The sequence below is a fragment of the Aphis gossypii genome, chromosome 3 (genome assembly GCF_020184175.1).
Source record: "Aphis gossypii isolate Hap1 chromosome 3, ASM2018417v2, whole genome shotgun sequence".
NCBI classification, from domain to species: Eukaryota; Metazoa; Arthropoda; class Insecta; order Hemiptera; family Aphididae; genus Aphis; species Aphis gossypii.
In genome coordinates this window covers 2,464,478-2,491,783 of record NC_065532.1, presented here as the reverse complement: position 1 = coordinate 2,491,783, position 27,306 = coordinate 2,464,478, and the positions used below count along the sequence as shown (strand labels likewise).

Here is a 27,306-nt window from a genome sequence, read left to right as displayed (position 1 = left end):
TCACAGAGCACATATCCATCAAAAGTAATATAGTTATACAAACAGTATAAAATATTAAAATCTGCAGGATTTATTTATAATTCTTGGCTCTATTGACTATTGTTCAATCAATATTGCTTTATTGAAAATCACAAGCAAGTAGCAATTATAAAACATAAGTATTCATATAGGAATTGTAAAAATCTTTAAACCCTTCAGTTTGGAGTGTTTGGTCATAAGAAATGAAAATTATTGTTTGTTATTATCTAATTTATAATAAACTGTAGAAAATAAGTGTTATTAATAATCATGAACAAATTACTGATCAGTACAAAATATAATATAGAAGGTTTGTTGGTTACTAATGTCTTGTGCAATAGACTGTGTTTCTAATTTTCTCTGAATTTAATGTATAGACATTCTAGTATGGGTAAAACTTAAATTTGTTGCAGATTATAGGTTTCTGTGCTTTTGTCCATTACCCTCAAGAAATACAATACAACTGACCTGTATATTACCATTAGTATCTACACTACTGTCACTACTTTACTATAAGTTTTGATTCAATAAATTTAATTTAGAATAATAACTTTGTTGTTTTACTATTAAAGTAATGAAATCCGATATTACTGTGTCGCCTTCTTACTTTTAGTCATCAATTCAAATATATGTATTTCAAAAATCCACATACATATACAGCGCACAAAATAACGTTAAACATCAACCTTATTTTTTTTTTAATAGTTATAGTTAACATACTTAATAGATATTACCTATATAAAATTATAATATACTTTAAATCTTAAATGTTTAATTTTATCTGTTCATATGGATAGGTGTACACTACCCATTTTCATACTTTACCAGTAATTTATAACATATATATTATATACCACACACGTTTATCGTTTAATTAGATATGTATACGTGTTATGGCCTTATGGGTATTTATGATATAAGTGATATAGCTGTACGCTTTTGAATTTTGATCAGTGGCTTATTTTCATAATCGATAAAGTTTGTACGCTACCTATATTTTAACATGTAGACGTAGATACCAACTATTTTTAATACATCGTAGTGATTTTATATAAAAAAAAAAATTAGAAATTTAAATAATAATTAATAATACAATAATTATTTACTTTAACTTAATTTGATTAGATAGAAATGGTAGAAACGCTCTATCTAATGCATATGTAACTTATCGATCTGTATTCGTATACACTATACAGTACCTATACATAAAGTTAACATTTTTGTAAATAGGTATAAATAAAGATACCTCTTATTTAGGTGATAAATATCGAGTTCAATCATATAGTTTTTACAATGTTGACGAGTGATCATTGCTTCATTGGCTGCTCAATGTTTCACAAATAATAAAGTAGGTACCTACAAATGAAGTGTACGATAGCAACGGATTACAAAAGGATTAAAAACGGTTAGATTTATTTTCAATTGATAAATTTAAATGATTAGGTACAAACCAACAATAATCGTTCAATATTATGTACAGTTATAAATATTATAATATTAAATTTATTTACAGTGATGATAATCGTTAGTACTTTTTACAACTAACCATTACTCATTCGTTTATTATCACAATATGACTTTCTTTCCACTCAAACACTATTTTTTACTATATATATATTGTACATAAATATAGGTATTAAAAATAGTGTTAAAATCAAGTTATACAATACAATATTAAAATTAAACAAGTTAAATTATGCTACACAGTGATGTACAAAAGTTATGTATGAAAAATAAATAAAAGTACAGAATGTAACTTTAAAGAAATAGAAGGCATGTACCTACTGTAATTAAATTAAGATGAACTTAAATAAAATATTGATACAATATCGATTAAAAATAATAATAAATACCATAAGCTTATTAAAATACATTTTTAACATTTTGTTAGTAAACATTGTTAAATAGTGTTAAATTAAATTTCAGTCTTATATTGTAATACCTACCTACCTAAAATACATTTGTGAACTTAAGTTCGGGGTGTTGAGTTTTCTTTCAGATTAAACCTGCATCTTCATTAAATAGAGCACGATAGACGATGAAAATATAATAACGTACCTACAACGTTTCCTTAAAAAATAAATGTGTTGTCGAATCAGGGTCAGTGGTATCGAGAAATGTTTACAAAAACATTAATTTTGAACGTCTAACGACACCTCGGATTAAACTCGATAGACATAAAAATGATTGAAATAATATGATAAAACGTGTATAAATATAGTTTTTCCGTAGACGCAACTAGGGACGCAATAAAAATACGAGGACTAGACCCTGCGGCCCGCACTTAACTCCCAAACTTACAAAAAAAACATTAATTTTGAAACCGTAGAGTTAGTGGAAGGGTAGTATTTCCCTACATAATACAGTAGCGCCTATTAACAAGAGTGTCGACGTTTATCATCCTATCTGACAATCAAAGTTGTTTCGACGGAGTGATTTAAAAATTTCGTCGAAAAATCCAGTCAAAAACAACACGAAAAAATTACTGCGTGATACGATTTAAATTTTTAATACATTATCGATCGTAAACGTCAACGGGCATATTATTATTATATTTAATGATGTGGCGAATTCGTCAAAACTCAAAAGGTTTCGGTTAACATTCACAATATGGCACGTTGAATATAGCTGATAAACCTATACAGTTAAATAATAATATCATATAATAATAACTCCTCGGCCGACTTGTGCGGTTCGACAAAAACAAAAACAAAAACTTAAAAACTAAGTACGTTATACGTTTACAGCGATATCCCGCGGAATTCGGGAATACGCGTAAGTTCCGAGCGGTTCGGCGACGATCCGCACCGCTTGTTACAGGACGGTGGTGGCCTGGAGTTTCACGTACCTGGGCCGGTTGGCGCCGTTGTCGGGCGGCGGCACTGGCAAAAAGCACTGGTGCGTTTGGACGGCGTTCGACCGGCCGGTCGGTTTCTTGTTGCTGCACGCCCGGCACGCAGTCCTGTACGCCAGCAACACGAACAGAAACACGACGGCCGTAAAAGTGGCCGACAACAGGAACGCGTAACTTTTGGCGCCCAGCGCCGCGAACAACCAGTCGGCCGGGCCAACGCCGCCGGCGGTTCCGATGCCGCCCGCGCCGCCGTCCACCGACGTGCACACCATGGTCTCCTCGTCGTCCTTGGGGAACTTTGAACCGATGCTAGCGCACACCTGGTACGACCGCTCGGCCGGCAGATCCGCGACCGTGGTCCAGGGCGCCGTGCAGTTCAACCGGTGGTGGGCCAGGGGCCTGCCCATCGTGTACACCGACACCGTTATCGTGCACTTGCCGGCGTCCGGTCGCACGGCCGACAGGTGTACGGCCACGAACAGCGACGACGGTGGCACGAACGACGTGGTCAGATTTTGGATGTCGACCGGGTCCGGGGCCCCCGTTGCCTTGTTGGGTTGCACTGCTTGATTCGCGTTCGGTACCAGTGGTATGATGTCGCTGCAGCCCAGCACCATGGCCGATTCGTCCGATTTGTCGGTCGCGTATCCCTCTATCAGTACCACGCAATACCTGCGGATGACGAACGGAATCGTTAAAAACTGACAGAATAATCAATTAAACATATTTATTATAAAGTTTATAATTTAATCGTCTAAAGTCTTATGTACGGGTTCCCGTCAAACTCTTAGTTCGTTTATATAATTATATTAATTGATGTACACGTTTAAATGCAGTTTGCTGCATGTATATAGGCTATATACAGAGTATTGATCGAATAGTTTACATGATGCTTCGGCAAACAGGTGACGCGCGCACAGTGATGACATTTTTTGAAAAACACGATGAAAACTATGAAAAACACTGTACAAGTAAGTATACGAGTGCAGGTTTAAGTTGCACTTAATGACTGAACCTAACTTATTATCGTATTCTCGTCGCTTCAATAGTACTACCTATAATTAATTATTGTAACACCGACCTGTAACTGTGCGTCGGCTGTAGCTCGTTAGCCGATAGCGACAGTGTCAAGCTCTTGGCGTCGGGCAGCTGGGACGAATTGCACCTGACCGGTTTCGAGTCGAGCAATACTTCGTGGTTGCCGACGTCCTCGTAGATGACTAGAGCGTTGCAGTAGTACGATATGACCGGCGCAACGACGGTCCAACCCAGGCTGATCCGGCTGCCGTCGAACTGGTAGGAGCGCAGCGAGATTTTCGTACCCGTATACGGCTGCATCGAAGCGAGGGGTCCTTCGGGCGGTGGTACGCTGTCCTCGCCACCACATGTCAGCTTGGATACGGGCAGATCCTGTAGCAGACCGTTCTCCAGCGACGGTGGTGTAGCACACACGGCCGTGTCGCCGGCCGCGTGAGTGGCGCTGTGATTGGACAGCCAACCGGCGAAATACAATAGACTGCAGTCGCAGTTCAACGGGTTGTCTGAAAATTCACAATGAAAATACATATAATATATACACTTAAGAAAACCAGTACGAATACATATTATATCGTACGAATAAAATATTATTGAACTGGTCCTAGCCGTGGCATACGGTAAATGCATTTTCTGATTTATCGCACAAGTATAAAATATTATATGTTGTCAAATAACGGTAGTAGAGGTATAAAAACGAAAATTCTTGCAGAACTCTGCACACGTGCTAATCTCCAAAATGTTGTGCTATTATATTATGTTTGGGCGTTGTCGTTGGATGCATTCCTAATTCCTATACATATGTAGGGACAGCGGCGGATGCAGGGCGGGACCAAGCGATGGTTTTTTGCAGATAACTCGTTCATCATAATTATGACTTGTGTGAAGAGAGTAAGAGACGATCGAATTATCAAACCTGGGTGTAATGAGCGAACTTTAAATTTTATTTTAGACTTTTTAGCCGCAGTACAATAATCGATAATGAAGAACTAGAATGAAAAATTCCTATCGGATTTCTATAAATGGTGAATACAGTTTTATAAAGAATAATACCCATATATGATAAACTCGAAAATTCTAATACCGACGATTAATGGGAGAATAATATATTACTGATTTATAATTATTTATCTATACATATTTATTAATCTTTAACGAGTAACATCGTTTTTATTTCGGTTAACATTAAGGGAAAGCAAATACACTAATTAATTGATTTACTGTTAGTATCATATAATCAAACGTGTTCTCGAGGCTATATATATAATTATAAGTGCGGTCTTACCTGATAAAGAAATGCTCGTTATGTGATTTCCAGTGTTCAGTGCGCCTTCGGCCACGATTGATATGTCATTATCGTCGAGCTTTATAACTTGAATGCTCTTTAGTGGAACGATGAGATCAGACGTCAAACTTCTCAGGAAGTTGTGTGACAAATCGAGCGTTTTGAGTTTGGTCAGATGAGCGAGTGAAGCACTGGATACCGCCACGATGCGGTTGTTGGCCAAGTCTAAATGGGACAAAGTAGGCACCGCTCTGAAACCGTGATCTTCGAGTACGTCGATCTGATTATGATTAAGCGTCAATGACACGATGCCCTCAAGTCCAGCAAATGATCCACGTCTAACGCTGTTGAGCTGATTATGCGCCAGCGATATGATCTGTAAGTTCGGCAACCTAGGCAACGTGCTAGGTCCCAATTGTCCGGCCAACAGGTTAGAACTGAGGTCTAATTCGACCAACGACCGGAGCCCTTGAAGATGGGAAGTTGAAGCTGACGTAAGTAGATTGTTTTGGAGTCGAAGCACTTTTAAAAACGGCAGATTAACAAATGCATCTGGGCTGATGAAATGAATAGAATTGTTGCTCAAATCCAAAAACGTCAAATTCGGCGATCCCTGCAACAAAGAATAATATATTTTAATATATTAAATATATATATATATATATAGTAAGTACGTTACTAGTATAAGCTAAGTCTTTTTGTTTTTTTTTATATTTACACAATATCTAATGTTCATCCTTTATTAACATAATATATTATTATGTTATCATATTTTATAAACCGTAAGTTGAACTACTATAGTACTATACGTATAAACACCTTTTAATTCATCACGTCGTTAAATCGATTTAATATCGCATCACTTAGTATCAATTGGTATGACTTTCTAAAAGCACACACTATTACCAAAAAACTATTAAATAAACCTATATGCACATTTTAATCCCTAATTATGAATAAATTTTTTTTTGAAAAATAATGATTTATATAGTGGTTCATAAACACGTGTTTAAAAAAATATATAATACCGTAGTGTTCTTATTCATATACTGTGTTCTGCTGCGAATAAGGTATTCATTATAAATACAACCACAAATTTCGTCTAGACGTCTAAACTCAATAATTTTGAAATAAGAATAATATAAAAAAAGCAACACAGAATCGGGGACATGTAATTTACTCAGGTAAAACACCTAATTACCTACAATCTACCATAACTAGCGTTCACCATATGGTAAATCAAAACCTACATGTGTAGGATGTAAGTATTTTTGACTTTCCGGTACGATTTTTGTATACCCTGTGACTGGGTCTACGCAATATCCGGGTGTAAAGTAGCTATATACTATGTAGTATGTAATAATATGTATCATTGTAATAAACAAAACAACATAATTAAATCATTTTAACAAAAACTCATCGGAATTTAAGAAGGGGTAAGTCCAAGGGCATTTATTTTGTCACGTGTATAACTCCATACAGAATCAACTCGCTAGTCGCTAGTACATATTATAATAGTATTATATAATAAAATACGATCTAATCCATTTAAAAACCAACCAATACGACTGTTTATGAAAGCATGAAAATTTGAGTTTTCTAAGAGTATTAGTGTACTCATTACTCTTACATAATATATTCAAAAAAGACTTATAGTTAATACCTTGAACGAATTGTTGTGAATGGTGTGCAAACGGTTGTGGGACAGATCTAACCGCTCGAGTCCGCTAAGCATGGCCAGCGCCGAGCTGGGGACCCGCTCGAGCTGATTGTTTGGCAAGCCGAGCGCTTGGAGCGGAGATCCGAGCCCGTCGAACGCGGCGTCCGATACGGACTTGATCTCGCCGGACGACACGACCAGCCCGTGCAGCGAGACGCCGTCGAGCATCCTGGCCGGAAGCGAGCCCACGTTCTGCACGGTACAGTCCAGAAGCGATATGGACGACGTGCCGGACAGATGCCTGAGCGCCTTGGCCACGGTCTCGAATGTCGATTTGCCGCCGGTGCAGCGTAACGTGTGCGGCAGATCGCAAGCGCACGACACGTTCCGCACTTCCGGACACTTCCATTCGCCGTCCCCGCCGCCGTTCATCTGCCGCTGTACATCTTCGTACCGTTGCACCGGATCTTCGTTCTGCGACTGATGCACCTGGCCGCCGGTAATCCGGAGTACCGCGAGTACGACCGCCACAGCTGCCGCGCACAACATCCTGCACAAAGTCAACGTCGCCGAGTGTTATAAATATTGAAAATTACTATTTGACTTATAGATAAATAATAATATGTTTTCGGTAAATGGATACAATATGTTATTATTTTCTCGCTTATATTTATGTCGTTACATGACTGATATCACGTCCTCGATTTCGCGTTAAGGTACTCTTATTATATAGCAATATAAATACATTATAAATTACGTTATAATAAAACACAACAACCTCAATGCTACAATTATATTTTTTATCACACGAGATTGAATTTTACTAATTTTAATTTCGTTTACGCTGTAGTAATTATGTTCAAATTAATCTTTATATTTAAAATTGTTTGAAATTTATAATTATGATTGTTCATATAATGACAAACATAAACTGTAGCGGGTTATATTAAATTTCCGCTAAGAACGGTTATATTATACATATAGACTATACATATATATTTCATCTTAAACTATATCTATATGATTCATTGTTTTTACATTTCAATCATATATTGATTTTAAGTTTTAAAATTAATGATATTCAACTAAATATAATTTTCAAACCATATACAAATCGATGAATTATATTCGAGAACAAAAGGCCGACCACTTAAAATAGGAGAAGGAGTTCAAGTGAATATATTTGAAATCGAGAATTAATTCGAGTGTGCCCGAAGCCATACATGCTGTATGATGTATGCGTAACGCATGTAATATATATAGGTATAAAGAGAAAAACTATTAAAAACATGTGAATTTGTCAATAAACCGCTTCAGATTTGGAATATTGACTTTTATTTGGTAAACATTTCATAGGTCCGTTACATTAGCATATGTTTATTTATGAGTTATGACCGTAACAATTTAGCGAAATAGAGCTTATATTATATTAATTTATGTGCGTAGGTAATTACTAAGTAAAGCGTAAAACATACGCGCATAGCGTATTATTTAGTTGAATCTCGTACTATAGTCGTATATAATTGCAGATGTAGTAAACTATGTATTTTACACTTAAATACATGATATAAAATTGTGTTTACATCAAATTATAAACGATTAGGGTTTATTATACGTTGTTATAATAACGTATTATAACGTATATTAACATATAATAAGTACACGAATATACCTACCTATTAGACTTACGTGCCTACCTACAATCTACATACAAAATTTAAAACAAACTTTTAACCTACCTATCGGCTATCAAATATTATTCAGATAACAAATAATATTATTGATTAAACAATGTTATTAAATATATTATTGTTATTACTATCCTCGCATATTTTTGTATAAAATCAATTGTAACACATTTTTTAAATTAAAATTACAGTTTTAAACAAATATTCATTATGCTTGATTCATTAATAATTATTAATTAAGTATTAAACAAATAAAATATTAGATGAGTGTATTAATCGTATTTTAAGTAGTATTATTCATTTACTAGGTATTTATATTTTATCAGTTTTGTAAAGTACTTAAGTTGATATATTTAATTATTTGTATATAATATTATAATTTTTACTGTTTAGAATAGGTACTTTTTAAAATAAGTATAAGTATTTGGAAAGTATATTAAATATTGAATTTTCGCGTAATAATTAATTGTTAACTAACACTACATACAGATATACATACATATTGATATTATGTAACATTATAACGCTACTATTTTTTTTTCTTAAAATTATTGAATCGTTTATATCGGCAATAAATGCTTAAAACCGATATATCGTAGAAACTGAAAATACAAATATGGATCGTAGCGCGTCTAAAAAATATAATGACTGCGCGTTTTTTCGACAATCAAAAAAAAAAAAATAAATTTAAAAAAAAACCTGAAGGACGGGCGGGTATCGGCAGCTGACGTCAGTATCGGTTGTACCTATATATAACAATAATATGAAGTATACCCTAATTACGTATTCACAGACATGAACTTGCAGCTAAGTTCGTCAGACGGCGGTATATAGGTACCTGCAGTGTGTACACACGAGAACGAGTCGTTATAACCATATTGGACGACTCTGTTCAACTGTCGGTATGTTTGTGTGCGTATGTACATTATTATTTATGGTCGTGTACAACGTCTTCGAGTTACCTAGTTAGAAGAGAGTCTCGTATACGCGTCTCTTGCAATAATTTTACACACACGCACATGTTTGTTATATATATATATACTATGTATACATGTAAGTATAAGTACCTGTACATTTTATATTTCCATCAGTGAACGTAGGTACAGCGTTTACAATCAATGATCCTCCGTCCGATATAAATCTTCCTTTTCAATTTGCCCCAGAAAACTACTGCAGCGGTAGGTTTATTAATAATAATATTATAATTTATACTTTAGAAGTTATAACGTGGTAACGCAATTTTTCACAGAGAGCTATATGATACACGCACACGCAAAGTAGGTACCTATATTAAAGTATGTTTTAATAATATTAATATACAAACAATATGCATCGATATGAGTATGACACGCATTATTTTAAATAAACGTCGACTGTCAACCATAGTACCTGCACCGCCGGATGTTTGCCCCTCAAAACAAGCACTTAAACAAAAAATATTCTGGCTTTTTAATGTTTTTTTAAATAAATAAAAATGTTTTAAACTCCAATAACTTCCAACTAATATATATTCTGGTGATAATATCATTTTTGATGTCGTTTCCATTTGTAACCAAATGCATGAAATATGAATGGCTAATTAAAACTGTTCGTGCGTAATCTTTAATTTAAATACCTAAATATTATTCATTTAATTTCTTAGGACCGGATGTATTTTAAGTTTTTGAGTCACCTACGTATAATATCGCTTTAAATATGATGAAATAAATATCAAGTGTCTAAATCCTACGTGATGATATCGTAAGAGCATTTACGAAAAATTGTGTACATTCGATTCGAATAATTTATTGCTATACAAGCTGCACAACGCACAGCTTAAAATATTTTTAATTACAATTAATATAAAATAATATGTCATCATATTTATATGTTGTATCGTCTATTTTACTTTTAATTTTCACACTACAAATTTAAAATCACCAAAATATTACTTGGTAGGTATAGATGAGACCAAAAGTACCATATTATAGCTATTACCAAACAAAATCGTACCCATACGTTGATGTAAAACTTTTTATTTATTACAAAGTATAATAAACTGATCAGAATTGTGGAAGAAACTGTTTAATTTATATGCTATATAATAAATATTAGAGTACATTACCGATTGTTTCAGCTCCAGTCCAAACTTAACTCTCCCAATTTATCGATAAACGATTGTTGAAATAACATTTTGCAACTATATTTTATTAATAAAAATATAGAATAATGTATTTTTATAAACTTTTAAAGCTATTAGGGCGTGCCCGAGCAAACCATAATTTTATAGCTTAACCCGTGAAAATGTGTCTAATGTATATTATACTATATACCATATACGTTTAAGTTTATTACGCAGAAAATCTTCCCACGTGCTCTATCAAATAAACTGCGCACTCTCTTATTGTACTTGTGTCTTGTATATTGTTTTTTGCTTGAAGTCTTTCGAAACCATAAAATTATAAACGCATTAAAAAATGACGGCGACACTGAATATAATATAACAACCAACCGACGTTAGTCTGGAGAAGTAAAAAAAATACAATTATAGGTAAGTAATTACAGCAACTATATATATATTGAATATGTTATATTAGAATATTGTATTGAAGTATATGTATAATTTTTATCAAAATAACAAAAACTTCACACGGATGTGTCCAATAATTAGCACAGTCGTCAGGTTTTTTTTTGTATAAAAATTAAAAATAATAATAACAAAATCAAAAACAAAACATTTCATATAAACGGAAAGGAAATGCGTGACACACACACACACACATACACACACACATTAAATATACGAATATCGAATTTCTACGTTTCACACACATCATACATAATTGTTTGATATAATATACTAAGAAATCGGATAAACAGACGTAGTCAGACATTTTTTTAAGTAAGATCCTATATAAGGACTTCAAAGAAAAAAATGCATTTATATACATTCTATATATGTATTGTATTTCCTGTGACACGCGTGATTGGAATGAAATCGCATTTTGAAACCTTACGTACACACAGCCGTACATCCGTTTAGGCCTAAGTCGGGTAAATGGTCTTACGGCACGTAAACGTAAATTCTGTGTACGACAATAATAATAATAATCGTATATTATATTATGTATTTGTATGTACGTATGCGTGTCTATATAGACTAATCGGTTAAATTACGTCTAACAAGTAATATAAATTGTAAAGGTAGGTATACTCTTCAGTGTGCATTATATGCTTACTCTATACAATATAAAATAAAATATTATATGTATTGTAATTATAGATATTTTAGTATTATTTATATTAAGTTTTGGCTATCAAAGAAAGATAAACTCAATCAATATAATAACATCCATTCGTCGCGTTAGATTAGCGACAACGTGTATAATATAATTAATAATAATAAATTATTAATAAATAATGTAGCAAGAACTAAAAGAGATATTAAATAATAATTATATCGTTGTAGTTATGAGAAATGAAAAAATTAAATGATGATGAAAACTTGTCAATCGATCGACGAAAAATTAGGTACTTTTAGTACAAAAATGAACTTCAAATTTAATTATAATAATTATAATCAAATACATCATATACAATATGGATGTACCCAAAATGACAATGACGAGCGTTAACATCAAATTGTTCTATAGTCGTTTTAGAGTTTTTATACATTATTTTCGTTTTCAAGCTAATAACCGGTAGCTATTTTAAGTGTTAGACGTTATTTATTAAAAAATCATGATATAATATAATATATGAATATAAAAACCAATGACATAAATAAAAAAAATACACTAGTAATAAATAAAGTCTTGTTAATGATAATATGGAGTATTTTTATTTTTTTTTTCATTGAACAACGATTCACTAATACATTATTATACACACATTTAAGGCGACATGCATGTACTTATATTATAATGAATATGAGTAAATTTAAAGACAGCATAATTAATAACTACCATTTGATGCCCAAAAAAAAAGTCATGTATTTATCTTAACAAGGACTATATAGTTAAATGTTTAATATACGGTGTATATTAACATGTATGTATGCAATTTTTATAACACTCACCTATTTAAATTATTGAAAACTCGTATTGAATATATTATAATTTATAATAAAGCAAGAATTTAAGATTACGTGTACAGAATGTGTTTATTTTTATGGATTTTTTATAATAATAATAACTTTTTGAATTAATAAAATCTATATTAATTAGCCGTTTATATAGAATACCTGTTTATTTTTTAATTAATCTACCTGCATAAATAAAAATTAAATAGTTTATTTGTTTGAGTTGATGACGATCACTCGTTAATTTATTATTCAGAAAACTGAGAAAACCAATAACATTAAATAATTATTAAATTCCAATACATATATTATAATTTCGTCGTTAGGTAGCAAAAAAGACGTATTTTGTTATTGAATGTGTATTTACAAAACTAATCGTCTACAATAATAATAATAATAGTAATGACATTCAACGTTTCTAAATCACATAATATATATTATAATATTATATACATATATGTGTAGGCACTAGGAATAGTAATGTTCACATAATCAGTTCGATTGAACTTTGTGGCGGTGAAGGCAGAGAAAAAAACAAATAAAAACGTTGGGAAATCGGTTTTTGACAATACACGTGTAGTTAAATTAAATGTATATTTTGACTTACTTATATAATAATACGTATAATTTATATACATATATTATTAAGGTATTTGGAAACTGCTGTACACATATTAGATATACATATTAATATATTATATTACAGTAAAATTTCCCGCACGAGGACCCGTTCAGATGCGATTATATTATTTTTCGCTCGCGCTCGATTATAATATGTATGTGTTAGTGTGCATCTATATGACTATATTATAATATACATATTGGCTATTATAATAATATACCCATACGACAATATAAGTCTCATCTGTGGCGCTCGCTCGCCTGGCTACTAAGAAGCGAGGTGTAGGCGAACGGAAATTAACATAAAATGCAGGTGTGTCTTTTCTTGATGATTATTATATTATTATAATATGCTATATTATTATATACACACATTATGCTCAAACACAGACCGGTCACGAGGAGAATTATTCCCGTGAACGTAATAATATTATTATATAAGGTAAGTCTTTACATATATTATATATTATAAACGGTATACGCGTTCAAGGGAATAATTTTGTGTACGGCAAAAAAAAAAATAAAACAAAAAAAAAATAGTACGCGTCAATTTAAATATACACATTACGATTGTACACTCGCACATAGATAGGTAGGTGCACACTAGATACAACACATAATAATTAATAATATATATTTTAAATGTTTTTTTTGTTATACTTTTGAACTATATATTCGTCTAAATAACTCGAACAGCTGCTGCACGATTGCTTCGATCGCAGTTGCTGATGCTGCAGTTAGTGGGACGTGTTTTAGTATATACCTAATATTATTATAAAATGATAAATCGCCACAAACCGTAATTATATTTAAGTTGAGTTAGCTATAAAAATAAGATAGGTACGATATGAATGATTTCAAGTGTATTTACACAAACATGTAGTTAAACTGCTGTTATAATAATAATAATTATATTATATATATAATTATTATTTTACATACACGCATGGCATGAATGACGGCGGATTAACAGATGTGGAGTTGAGGAGTTGATAGCATCATTATTATATTATTATAATTTATAAAATAATATTATGCACTGGTAACGACGGCCACGAATCATGTTTGGATAAGTACAGCAGATATTATAATGATTGACACAAATATACGAGTATACCTATTACTCTACTTTTATAGTCGGTAAAATTAGAAGGAATATAATTGATTAATGATCACCTTATTACAATATTGTTTCCAACTCCGTCAATGCTTCATATTAGCTATCTTATAACTTAAATTTGGACACACGCGAACAATAAATCTATTCTTCTTCTTTTTCTTTGGCTTTTTACTGAAAGCCTTTCTAGCCCATTGCCGCAACAACATACTGTTTCCAACCTTCTCTGTCTTTTTCCATCTCTTCTGCGGCAATACGTCTACTGTATAACAATAAATCTAACGAATCAAAATTGTTTTCTAATTTGATAATTTTATAATTCTCATCAATTTTACATGGCTAGTAAATCATATATGTGTAATGTCTTATAGAACGCGCTAAATACAAAATATAAATAAATTTTTTTTCTTTATTTATTTTTTTTTAAAATTAGTTACCTTAATATCACAATGTATTATTTTATTTTTAAATAAATTTAACGCTTTTTAAAGCATAACGCTGTTTTAAAATACAACAATAATACGAAACTTGATATGTATATATACGCATATCATTGTCTCAACAATAGGATTTTATATCGGTTACCTTAATATTTGCATGTATGTATAATTATAATGTAGATTGTTTAGCTCAGGTCAACATATTGTATTTGATAACAATCCATCTTGGCTCATATGATAAAAGTACCTATTAAATATTTATTACCAGCATACGGCAATAGACGAGAAACAATAAGTCAGTTTTATCTATAATATTATTATTGTAAATATTATTATAACTTTTTTGTGTAAAAATATAGTATATAGTGCATAATACTACTCAGAGATTACATACCTTCAAAGTGGAGTTTCTACAGAATAATATAATATAAGTAAATAAAAAATTTCCATAATCATTTTGTTAGTAGGTATACTATCGAAACCGCTTTCCCATTAACTAACTATATACATATTATAACCATATAGAATTACTGCAATCTCGTCATCGTCTGTGATATTATATATATTATATACAATCTATATACGCCATACGCGGTAGTAACAAGTAATAGCCGAGTGTTCGCGACTTATAAATTAAACATGACGAAAACGTCTTAATTTTCAATTATTTTTTATGAGATTTTTATTTAAATTGAGCACTTATTTATAACTGCCTTTCAATATATCAAAAATATAAACTCTACGACGATCGCATCATATTTTCGGATACATATCTTATATTATACTGCAGACGTAAACGGCAGTTGTATAACCATGCTATAGGTACATAGCAGTTTACAACACAATAAATGATAATATCAATAAATTGTGGTTTCCTATTTTTTTGACGAGACAACGACTGAACATTTTTCGTTTTAAATTTGAATTCGTTGTGTCATATTATACTATATTAGACTTAATACGAATTACAAATAAGTTAATACGTTATACAGCATTATCCTAAATGTCAAATCCAAACCATTATATACAACTTGTATCAGATAATATTCAGATAAAAAAAAAAATAACACGTGTCACAAGTATAAAATTATTTTACCACAGAACGAACTTCGTGCATGACTGCAGCGGTTTTGCTACAATTCTATAACTACGTGATAAAAACTACTTAATACGCGTACCATCCGTATCGATACACACGACTAATCAATTTTACAACTTTTAGTTATCTACTAATATTAAACATTAAAATTTTGTGCATTGTGCATACTAGTTACTACATTCTACATTATTATTGAAAAATACAAGTCCTCGTCACAGGCAGTTATTATTTATACAATAGAATTCCTAAACCTAATATAGGAACATTTTATTTTAATGCCTAATACATCACTATACAAACAAGAAGGATTTAATCCTTCGAATTTATATACTGATTCTAAATAATCTGCAGAGTTATTGTTTTGAGTGTTGTCGCGTTGTTTATAGACATATCTAGTAAAATCGAATGTTTATTCTTTTTTACAATTAGTGCATTTAAATTTTTTTTATAAAACCATAATTTAATGTTATAATGAGTACTCTGCAGGCTAGTAGTCCTAATATATAGAATAAATAGATACATATTATTATAATATAATATATTTTAAAACGTAGACTGTATACTGTATAGGTATAAAAATAATAAATTTATAAATAAAAGAGTTATATCTGCGATACCTACATAAATATAATATACTATAGTCATAAAGAAACACGGAGAAAACGAAACGTTGTGAAATAACACTAATTTCTGCGATACTCGATCGAGACTTGTAAATTATATCAATCGCCAACTTTTTTTTATTCACCCATCTTCTCCTCTGTAGTAAGTACCTACATATTGGCAATTTTTATATGCACTGAAAACTTTCACATTATTAATTATTATAAAACATTAATTTACATCGGATATCATCGCTGACTTGTTGCACGATAAAAATATAAAATATATACATACACGTATATAGAACCTCTGAGGCCCAAAGGCACTCGCAAATCGCCGTTGGTCTCTGAATACAGTCGGTAAACATTCAACAGCTGGTTGCAGTTTCCATTATGATATAGTTATTAATTTATTATTTATAGCCGTCATATATAGGTACTACATACATAATATTATTTCACCATAGAGTGTAGATAATGAATATATGCATACTGCACATAACTATATATATATATAAGTGTTATAAATTATAATCTTAACAATCATGATATTTACCACACCATGCGTCGTAATGACAATTATAATTTAGTTGGATTACAAAATAAGCTATTTAAATCTATTAATTATTATTATACCATTTTGGGAAAATGTATGGGTACATAATATACTGATAGAACTACAGTTGACAACTGTGGATTGAAGAAAGAATCAAGAAAAAAAATTCGACCCAATCGAAGACAAACATGCATAAATCTACGTCCGGACGTTTCTATACCTATGTATATTAGTATCGTTCGTTTCGTCTTTGGCAAAAACTCGCATTCAAAATACCACACAACGATAATAACACGCTATATATAACTAATAAAACAGTATGTATAAAAACTATATGCGAAACAACAGATGTCGCACGCGCAACAGTGCAATAAAATCTAGTGCCTATTATTTTTTTTTTCTCGTCCGCAATTTTAACTTCGAAGTATAAATACAAGTCAAAAGATAAAAATCTCACAGCATGTGCAACACCGTCATAATATTATTATATATAGGTACATATTAGTACATTACACGTCATTTGCACACAGCCACCGCGTAACACAAACGCTGGTGGTCTGTTGATGAACATTGTAGTTAAATATATATATATAGTTAATAATTATGATGATCAATGATCATTCATTACACGCGTTTATAAGAAATACCGCAGCTACTGTGCGCGGGAATCGATATATTGTATAGTATAGTCTGTGATACCTATAATATAATAATATATGGTCTCCGTTTACAATGTCAAATGTGGAGCTTTTTTTCTGCCATCATACTCGTCTCGATTACGTATACACTAAACATATATTTTATACTGTTCATATTATATTTTTTATACGATGTCGTGGTGCTTGTATCGTAGACGAGGTCTGTCATCGGCGGACGCGGAGAGAAAAGAGCTAAAAAAAATAAATAAATAAAAATTGTGTGCCCACTACACCGGACCAGTCGACAGACCGGCGGTGGCAGCGTACGATACTTGAATTCTTAATATTATTACCTATATATGCGAGGGCATATGATATCACATAATAATATGTATATATACATATAGATATCGTACATACCGGCGGAACAGTAGTTGTCGTGGAATTTCAATTTTTTTTTACCATCCGACCGAAATCAATTAATCTCGTTTGTTTTCCCGAGCATACGCAATGCTGTTGCTACCTATACGTCGTATAAATAATTGATAGCGGACCATTTTTTCCCCTCCTTTTTCGTCCCGGCGCACACTGTCTTCGTCCATATAGCCGACGATGCGTACAATATAATAATATATTATATTATACGACCGGTTCGTAGCAGTATACCTATACATATATATAATATATACTCGCATAATATCACGGCAGCCTTTAAGCCTTAAGGAGGTCTTTACCGTGTGCGGGAACGACTTGGACGAGAAACTACGTATATATCCATTATAGGTGCATGCAAGTCTTGTGAAAACCCGTATATATATGAGGAATAGAATTACAATACAATGGGGCACATATTATTATTATTATTAAATTGTATACCCATGTGAGCGGCGACGGTGAGGAGGACCGGTTTCAATTTCTCGGCTTCGACGAGCGTGTGTCGATCACTCGGCTGAGTAGGCTGTCCAGCGCGTAGTGCGGAACTCCGGACTGCGGGTACGCACGTCCGTCGTCCGTCCGTCGGTGCCGCCGCCGCCGCAAGTCTCGCGTGACATCGCGGATCCTTTTTATGTAACGAGCAACAACAACAATGGCATCGCGGCCGCCGACGGTCGAAATAATATTTATACGGACATGTCGGAGAGCTTATAATGCTTATATATAATAAGTTATAGACAATAACTACAAACGCATTATACTAGACATTTTTTTTATTCATCATAGATAAATACGTAGAAATGGAATGGGTAGGGTACCTAAGTCAATATTATAATGTACTAAATGCGAATGAAACTCATCATCCGTTATCGAAATGGTGGCCAGTTGAAGCAAAATATTATTGTGATTACAATGGTTATACTGAGCTGCCTCGCCTTTTTTATCTGTTTCTAAATGTCTTTACTATTTATGATTTTACTAAATTCCGTGTTTTTAGAGATGATGATGGCGTGATGTAATGGAAAACTGATGACCCGACCCGTGGTTAAAATTCAGTTTTCAGATTTTTCAGATCACTGGAAACAAAGTATAGGAACATAAGACCTACATTAATAATTTGAAACTATATTATACATTTATACACCTCTAATCGTATTTTGTAACGTGTACGTCATTCGGCAAGGTCGGCTTATTGATCAGAAAGGGAAAGCAATGCAGTAGCGTATTTTATTTGTCTTCTAGGGGGAGAGGGGCATTATCCTTTTGGTCCAAAAATTCTACTTTTAATTAACTAATTACCCACTTGGGCCTATACAGAGGGAAAAACATGTGTCAAATAGTAAAATTAAATGTTTGTCGCTCTATATCTAATTCCATCTACAGATGCTGCGGCCATGATTATAATTTATAAACACTGAACTTTTTATACAGATTTCTAAAAAAAATTATTATTTATTGATAGTTTATTATATGTCTAGGGGGATGGCTACCCTCTTAAACAGCGCGCCTAAAGCGATGATACAAACTATTTACACTGCAGGAATAGGGGGGTACATATCATAAGGTTGTATAATAATTATAGTATATTCAGTACTGAGGAGTAAGGACTACTCAGAAGTGAAGACGCCAACAAAATAATACACAAAAAAACCATTTTTAGTACCTATTTTATAAGTCGATCCCATTAAATATTATACTGTACTTGATAATATGCGGAAACGAAATAAATATTGAGAGTGCTAATGATGTAATAAAATTATATTTAAATGAATAGTATATAATTTAATTATCTACTATGGTGTCTCGTATATGCGTATATCGATACACAACACACCATCATCCGCTTACCCACCTCATAAATCGATCGTAACTATTAATATCCTTTATTTATTTCTTAGCTGGAGAAAAGTATTACATATAAAAGACAATAAATAATGTGAACCATGTATTATTTTTTATATAAAACGTCAGCGAGGCGACGATGACGGTCGTGACCCGTTTCGGCGAGATCGTACTATAAATGCGTTTCGGATATTTCAGCTACTCGATTTCCCGATAATGAGTGCATAATGCATATATGTGTAGTAGTTTGTATTAATGAAAAAATACGAATATATTATATTAGCATGATATAGTATATACACGAAATAACACCTTCCCACGCACAAAATTGTTACATACCTGGTATACGCTATTCGAACGTATAATAATGATACAAATGCGCAGTCCACAGGGACCCTGAGGGGAATTAGTGCACAAACATCGTGGCAATCGACGATATTTTCACGTGTATACGTATACGTATAATATATAGTATATATTATTATTATAATATCTGACGACGAGAGCCCACCGAGTTCGTTTTAATAATACATTTTTTATCTGCAGGATACGCGCGGTTTGTCGTGGGTGGCTGATTTAATTTTAATATCGTCCACACGACCGCCGCTCCGTCCGCACCTACACCTAATTGTTTCATTTTTCGGTTAAAAATGCGCGGGCTGGATCTAGTTACATATATTACGACAGTGAAAATATATATTATTATAATTTATAAAAATGTACAGAATCGAAAACGGGCATAATATTATACTGTCGGAACTCGGAGCCCGGAGGATGTGTCAGTTATGTTTGTGCCTATATGTATAATTTGGGCTCGAAGTAACAATAGTATTATGATATCGCGACATCGCGACATCGTGGTGCATTGCACGACGTTTGTTTTTCATACAGGTTTGAAGGATTTCATTGTGCTTAACTATTTAATACTTTAAAACAACCAATTGTGCATAAATGCGTTATAGGTGTAATATAACATTTATTGCGTATATTATTATAATAACAAATTTTTTTATTAATTCTTGTATTATTTGATCAATGAGTATAAAACGCTGGTTTTTATATTTTATAACAATATAATTTTTACTCTGTTATAAAAACGTATTAACATATTATGCATATAATATAATATATATTATATATTTTTAATTTTATAAATCCTTCAATAATATTTCATAAACGTTGATTACAAACCATTAAACGAGAATGTTATTATATTATCTGGTACCTACTTATATTTTATATACATTTCAGAATGAAATAATTGGATATTACTTGAATAATTTAATACTTACCTACCTACGTATACCTATCGGGTCGATTACGAAAGATCAAATTACGTCCATGATGGATTTGATAATTTATGTTATATTTTTAAACATAAAATAATATGGCATCTAAATAGATCAAAATGAAAATATTTTCATATGTATTGATTAAAAATTAATTATAGTTCATGATTAGATGTTGTCCTAACTCCTAATACATTATATTTATATAAGTAGGTACTTATACGCATGATATATTACGTAACATTATTAGAATGAATAAAATATACGTTAGCATAAATTTTATTGATAATAATATTATCCTAACTTTTAAAACATATTTGGTCCTACAAAATAATCTTGTCAGAAAAGCCTAGGAATACGAATATTAATTTCGATTTCTCTGCCTGAAAATGGTCATAAAGACGGAAAGCCCCTTTGTATGTCACAAAATATTCTTATCTAAAAATACAAACTATATGAAAGTCCAATACTGTTGTATTTGTATAACAGATTCCACAACAAATTCCACTACTATAAGAAATTCACTTGTTAAACATCTACCTATAGCCTCAAGAATTCGTCTGTGAGGAAATTACATCGAAACTGACAGAAATATTCCAGAAATCTTCCTTAGTTATAGGTACTACTAGTTATAAAAGTCTCCACCATAAGACTTCCTATTAGTGTAATTAAAAATGTGTAAGCTTTTAATACCTATGTTAAAAAAAACTAATTATTATACCTACTGCAGATAGTATTATTTTTATCCTTCATAAAAAATAAAGATTAAATATATTATGTAGTAATAGAAATTGAAAAAAACATTTTGGAAACATAAAAAAATATAATTTAAGACGTACCTATGACAATATAATATGTCTCAATGTACTCGTATTATAAGTGATCTGTTGTGTATATTATATTTCAAAGTCCAAGGTGGCGAGGTCTCAAATATTTTACTCGGTTTCGTTTAATCTCAAACACGAAATTTTAATTATACTGCATATTATATTATATGCATATATGATGCGCATGCACATTATATAGCATAACATATTCTATTGTTCTATACTGGAAATCAACCGCTTTGGTAAATACCTACACACATGTGTATTTTAATAATTTCATTAATTCATTTAGATATTTATACTACTTTACATGCGCACATATCTACCCACATTTTCCGGGACCTTCCTCTCTTGCGTGCAACAGACGTACCTACATATTTAGCTGGCTGGTAACAACGCATTTTTACATATCATTTAATATTATAATAATCGTTTTCGTAGACAAAATCTCTCCAAAATCAAATTCCTTAATAGCATTTATTATGTGTTGACCGTCGTCACACCTTGTTGTCCGTCGACTTAGGCGTACCTATATTATATACCATCCCTGACCCATTCAAATCATTTCCTGTTTCTGTCTTGCTGTGACGCGGGTAGACCATCGTGTTAGGACACTTCTACAGAACAGACAATATACATGTAAATACCCACTTATATATTGTGTGAATTATAATATACACACACGATATAATTTATGTATTAGGTATATATATTATACTGTGCAGCCGTGCAGGTGGTTCGCGATGCTACAACGAAATCGGGTACTTCATAGATCTTTATTGAACTTTCCCTTCGTACGAACATTTTTTTTATTTCTATCGCAAGTTATGTATATCTCCTAATTTATTCCATACTATATTCATAATAGACCTGCACGATGTTATATCGTCGCGAAACCGTTTCTCTACGAAACTAATACTGCAGTATTACACTATACACGCGCCCTGTCAATTTTCATTCACGCAGTTCTTATGGGATACCAATTACCAGCATTAGCGATGTAGGTACGTGTGATGGATATTTAGCGCGTTTATACTTCTTATAAAAATCACAACTCCACAGTTCATACCTAGCCCATATGGCATATACTAATTGTTCATGTACTATATGTCTATATAATATGGTATTTATAAACAAACGTGTTATATAGTCGGCTGTCGACGTGCGATTTTATCGACACCGTCGTCTTCGTCGCCTCACACGAACGCCACCTCCGCACACGGTATTCAAATTATTGACTTGCCCGCGCGCGCACACCCACCCACCCACACACATAATACGTATATATTAGTATTATATACGTATATGAGCATTTTAGCGTCCGGTGAGGGTTATTATGCGCGCCCATGCGACCATGGCGTACACGAGCCGAGCAATTCCATTACGAGACACACACGTAGACTGTAGATCCCGATTCTTTAACGACGACGACTAGTACTACACACGCACATACATCCGGAGAAAGACTTTACACAATGATAAAAACAATTATTATTATTATTCTCGCGCCGCGTTTCGATTTCAAAACAGTCGACGGTGGTTTTTTTTTAATATCGTTGTTTTTAAAAGTACCGATAATCCATCGATAAGTATTTACAGCACGGAACAAAATGTACAAAATAAACACCCAAATGCAACACGGTGTTGTTAACCCACACACACACACTCGTGAAATATACTCACATTTTACTACATACATGTTTAATATAATAATAGATACCTACTATATATATAAAAACACACACACACACACACATACGTATGACAATACCATTACGAATTCATCATCGACTATTCAACTGTTCAGCGGTAAAGTATATATTATGTATATTATAATAGGTACGTACCTATATAGGTACATGAAACACTCGCGCATTGTGCGTAAAGCGAAAAAAAATTACAACGACACAACAACATTATATGTATATATATATATATTTATAATATACACAGAACGTCTAAAAACTTTGTTATATTTTTTCGCGGTGGGCGTATTGTACGAATGTATACCTATATAACATGTGCGTTATATTGGCCAACTCTCATCGTTACAAATATTATATATATATATATAAATATATAATATTATTATTATTATGAATATAGTAGGCATGAGTTTTATTATTATTCGTTTTAAATATGCGCGCGCGAGAGTTTCTCCTGTGGCCCTAACCTGTACGGAGTGCGTGGGCCGCATAACCTGAATGGCGAGCCCACTATACGTAGGTAAAGTGTACACAATACACACACACACACACACACACACACACACACACACACACACACACCACACACACACACACACACTCATACACACATATCCTTGATTCGTATAACACAAAAAACCTTCGTTCAAGTTTTTTCATCATCATCATTTCCAGCTCTGTTTCTTGCAGAGCGCCGCATAATCGCGCCTCTGCTTAACGGTATATACCTATAATATGTATAAGCTCGTCTGTCACTCATCCGACGGAGGTGCGTCGTGTTTTTCCGACACTATAATATACAATATATATAATTTACACACATACACTGCAGACAGTATATATTTAGTATAATTAATTGAGTTCGGAGATTGCAGTTCGCTGCTACCGTGTGGTCGATCGATGTTGCAGTTTCTGTGACTGACGTAGGTACATGTCTTTATTTAATAAACCTACTGGCTACTATTATTAATTCATATAGGTAAGTAGATACCTAGTTGATACACAATACGTTATTGCAGCATTAAAGTTTTTAAGAAAATAAGGACGTTTATAAAGTGTAAACACATCGAGATAACGGCGTGTGACGGAATAAGTTCAGTTTGGACCACGGTTATCTAATCGTAGGTAACCGTGGTCTCGACGTTCGGATTGTATCTATATAGTATATCTACATAATGATTTTTGTAAATAGTGTATTATTACACTTATATATATGTTCTCAATAAATGTTGACTTTTGAAAAGAGAGCAGTGAGTTTGAGTGATATGAATTGTATACTATTTCGAAACTTTATATACTTTGTAAATGAATTGTGGTACCTACCTAAAATTTTAAAAGGTATATATAAAGGAATTAGGCATATAATAGCAATAATATGTTCTATTGTATATTATAGGTTGTACACTGCTATAAAGTTCGAATTCATAATTATTATACAGACAAATAGCTAGTTAGTTTTAATAAACTCACTTAATATAATTAATTTTATAATACATACATTATAAATATATAATTTAAGACAGTCTGGAAAATACCTTTTGGACACGACTATCAATAACATAGCAATAATTGCTGCGTGTAACTATGTCAAGATTTATTATCGCTATCAAAGTTAATAATGATAAAAAAAGAAGGTTCTAATATATTATGCTATAATAGCAACAGACTCTCGTCTAAATGTCGCATGGACCAGGTGGGTTGGAGGAGAAACTCAGAGGTTCGTCCTACGGACTGTAAAGCAAAAACGTGAAGGCGTGTGATTTATTTGACATGCGTTCAGCAAACATTGTATTAAAGCCGAGTACCTATAACTGCACAGGTACGAGGTATTCAAGAATATATATACAGTATTAAATTTAAATTGTAGATAGGTGTATCATAAAAGTAAACCTACGTTAATATGATAAAAAACTTATCTTATGTAGAAATCAAAATTGATCGATGCGCCACGTTATTTGTTTAATCGTATACATCTAAGACAAATCTTTACACCAATTATACTCGTCACCCGAATATATTTAATATATTATTTTACTCAAAATATATGTAAATTGTAAAAATACGCATTATTCGTTTCGTGATTATCGGAGCTAAATCAAATTGTAAATGTAATAATTGTGAATATTTAAACAACATAATATAATAGAATTACATTATCTTATCAACTATTCCTAAGTCAAACACACGTGTGCTCTCTTCAGAAACCGTTAACCATTATTCAGTTCCTACTCGAAGCTGTACATTGTATACAGAGCCGTGTAAACAATCAATGTACGCGTTTCAAATTTTCGTTATTTTCATGATCTACCGTTTAAATCTTTTTATTATGTAGCGTGAAAAACATTCGTTTTTGTTGTCAAAGAACGTTTGAACGATGACAACGATATTTTAATATTTTGTACTCTGCAGGTATTATTACCCGTATTATATTCTATATGAATTAAGTTACACAGATAATTTTGGTACTTACGTGATTTCCGAAGATCACGTGAACCGTACAGGTAAATCGTAATAAACTTTCGGGGTAACTGCAGCGGCAAAAATTGTAGAACCCATCATTTCGCGTGATTTAACACAGTTTTATCGTTCATTCGGTAAGTAGTTAACAGTAATAATGATTAACGAAACGAATCACAGCGTGAGCGCGATGTTATTTTTTTCGTGAAAAAGAATTAATACGTCAACCGTGAGAGCAAAAGTATCACAGTACCGCACGCGACCAACGACCGTACAGAACTGACTGCGGCCGCCGTTTTTTAGCACACACGCGGTGGCGGCGCGCACCGGATAAAAAAAAACATATATACGCGTATAACACCGGGTGGGGCCTCTTCTTGCCGCCACCGCCGACGGACCGGTCAACCTACGGGAACAAACGAGGCTATATCGAGCCCCGCAAATTGTATGGATAATGAACGAGATTTACGCACACATATAGCATAATATACAGAATTTTACGTACTTATATGTATTAATATAATATGTAGGTACAATTATATACTTGTGTGTGGAATACTACGCGTTTACTCCAGCAACAGCAGCAGACATAAAATTCAATAAATAATTCATTTTTCGAATATTTTTTAGTCGTCGAGGTGGTATATACATATTAAGTTTTTTTTCACTGTTCACGCGACCGATCTCCCCGAGCGAAATTTGCCATCTACGGGCCCTATTAATGATTCATTACATTGATTAGTGATAATAAAAAGAAACGGAATGTTCACAAACGTAATACAAATAATACAATATAATAATTTATACGTTTTACATATTTATACTTTATACACAAATCATATTCAACATACTATACACCTACATTAATACTGAGTACTTATGTATTATAATAATAATTGATAAGCTTTATTACGGAAAAACACTCCTGGTTTACATAAAATTTGAGATTTAACGAACGTCGTACAATACAACTTACTATATGGATACACTCAATTTTAAATTAGATATAAGCTTAGGGTATTAATTTTGTAAATTTAACATAATTTGAATATTGAACTTAGTACTTACCGATATAAA

The 27,306-nt window shown here is 32.4% G+C and overlaps 1 protein-coding gene across 2 annotated transcripts; it reads right to left on the bottom strand.

Annotated features, from left to right (window-relative positions):
- Nucleotides 1-1,403: 1,403 nt before the first annotated feature.
- Nucleotides 1,404-26,523, bottom strand: LOC114121206 (leucine-rich repeat-containing protein 15-like). Of its 2 annotated transcripts, none has more exons than XM_027983429.2 (5): nucleotides 26,243-26,523; nucleotides 6,856-7,402; nucleotides 5,193-5,805; nucleotides 3,954-4,413; nucleotides 1,404-3,544 (listed from the first exon to the last, which is right to left on the bottom strand). In XM_027983429.2, the coding sequence occupies exons 2-5, from the start codon at nucleotides 7,399-7,401 to the stop codon at nucleotides 2,833-2,835; spliced, it is 2,331 nt and encodes a 776-aa protein (XP_027839230.2). In that variant the 5' UTR covers nucleotide 7,402; nucleotides 26,243-26,523; the 3' UTR covers nucleotides 1,404-2,832. The 2 variants fall into 2 exon arrangements, with proteins under 2 accessions (XP_027839230.2, XP_050059176.1); XM_050203219.1 differs by lacking the exon at nucleotides 26,243-26,523 and adding an exon at nucleotides 9,608-9,878.
- Nucleotides 26,524-27,306: the final 783 nt, after the last annotated feature.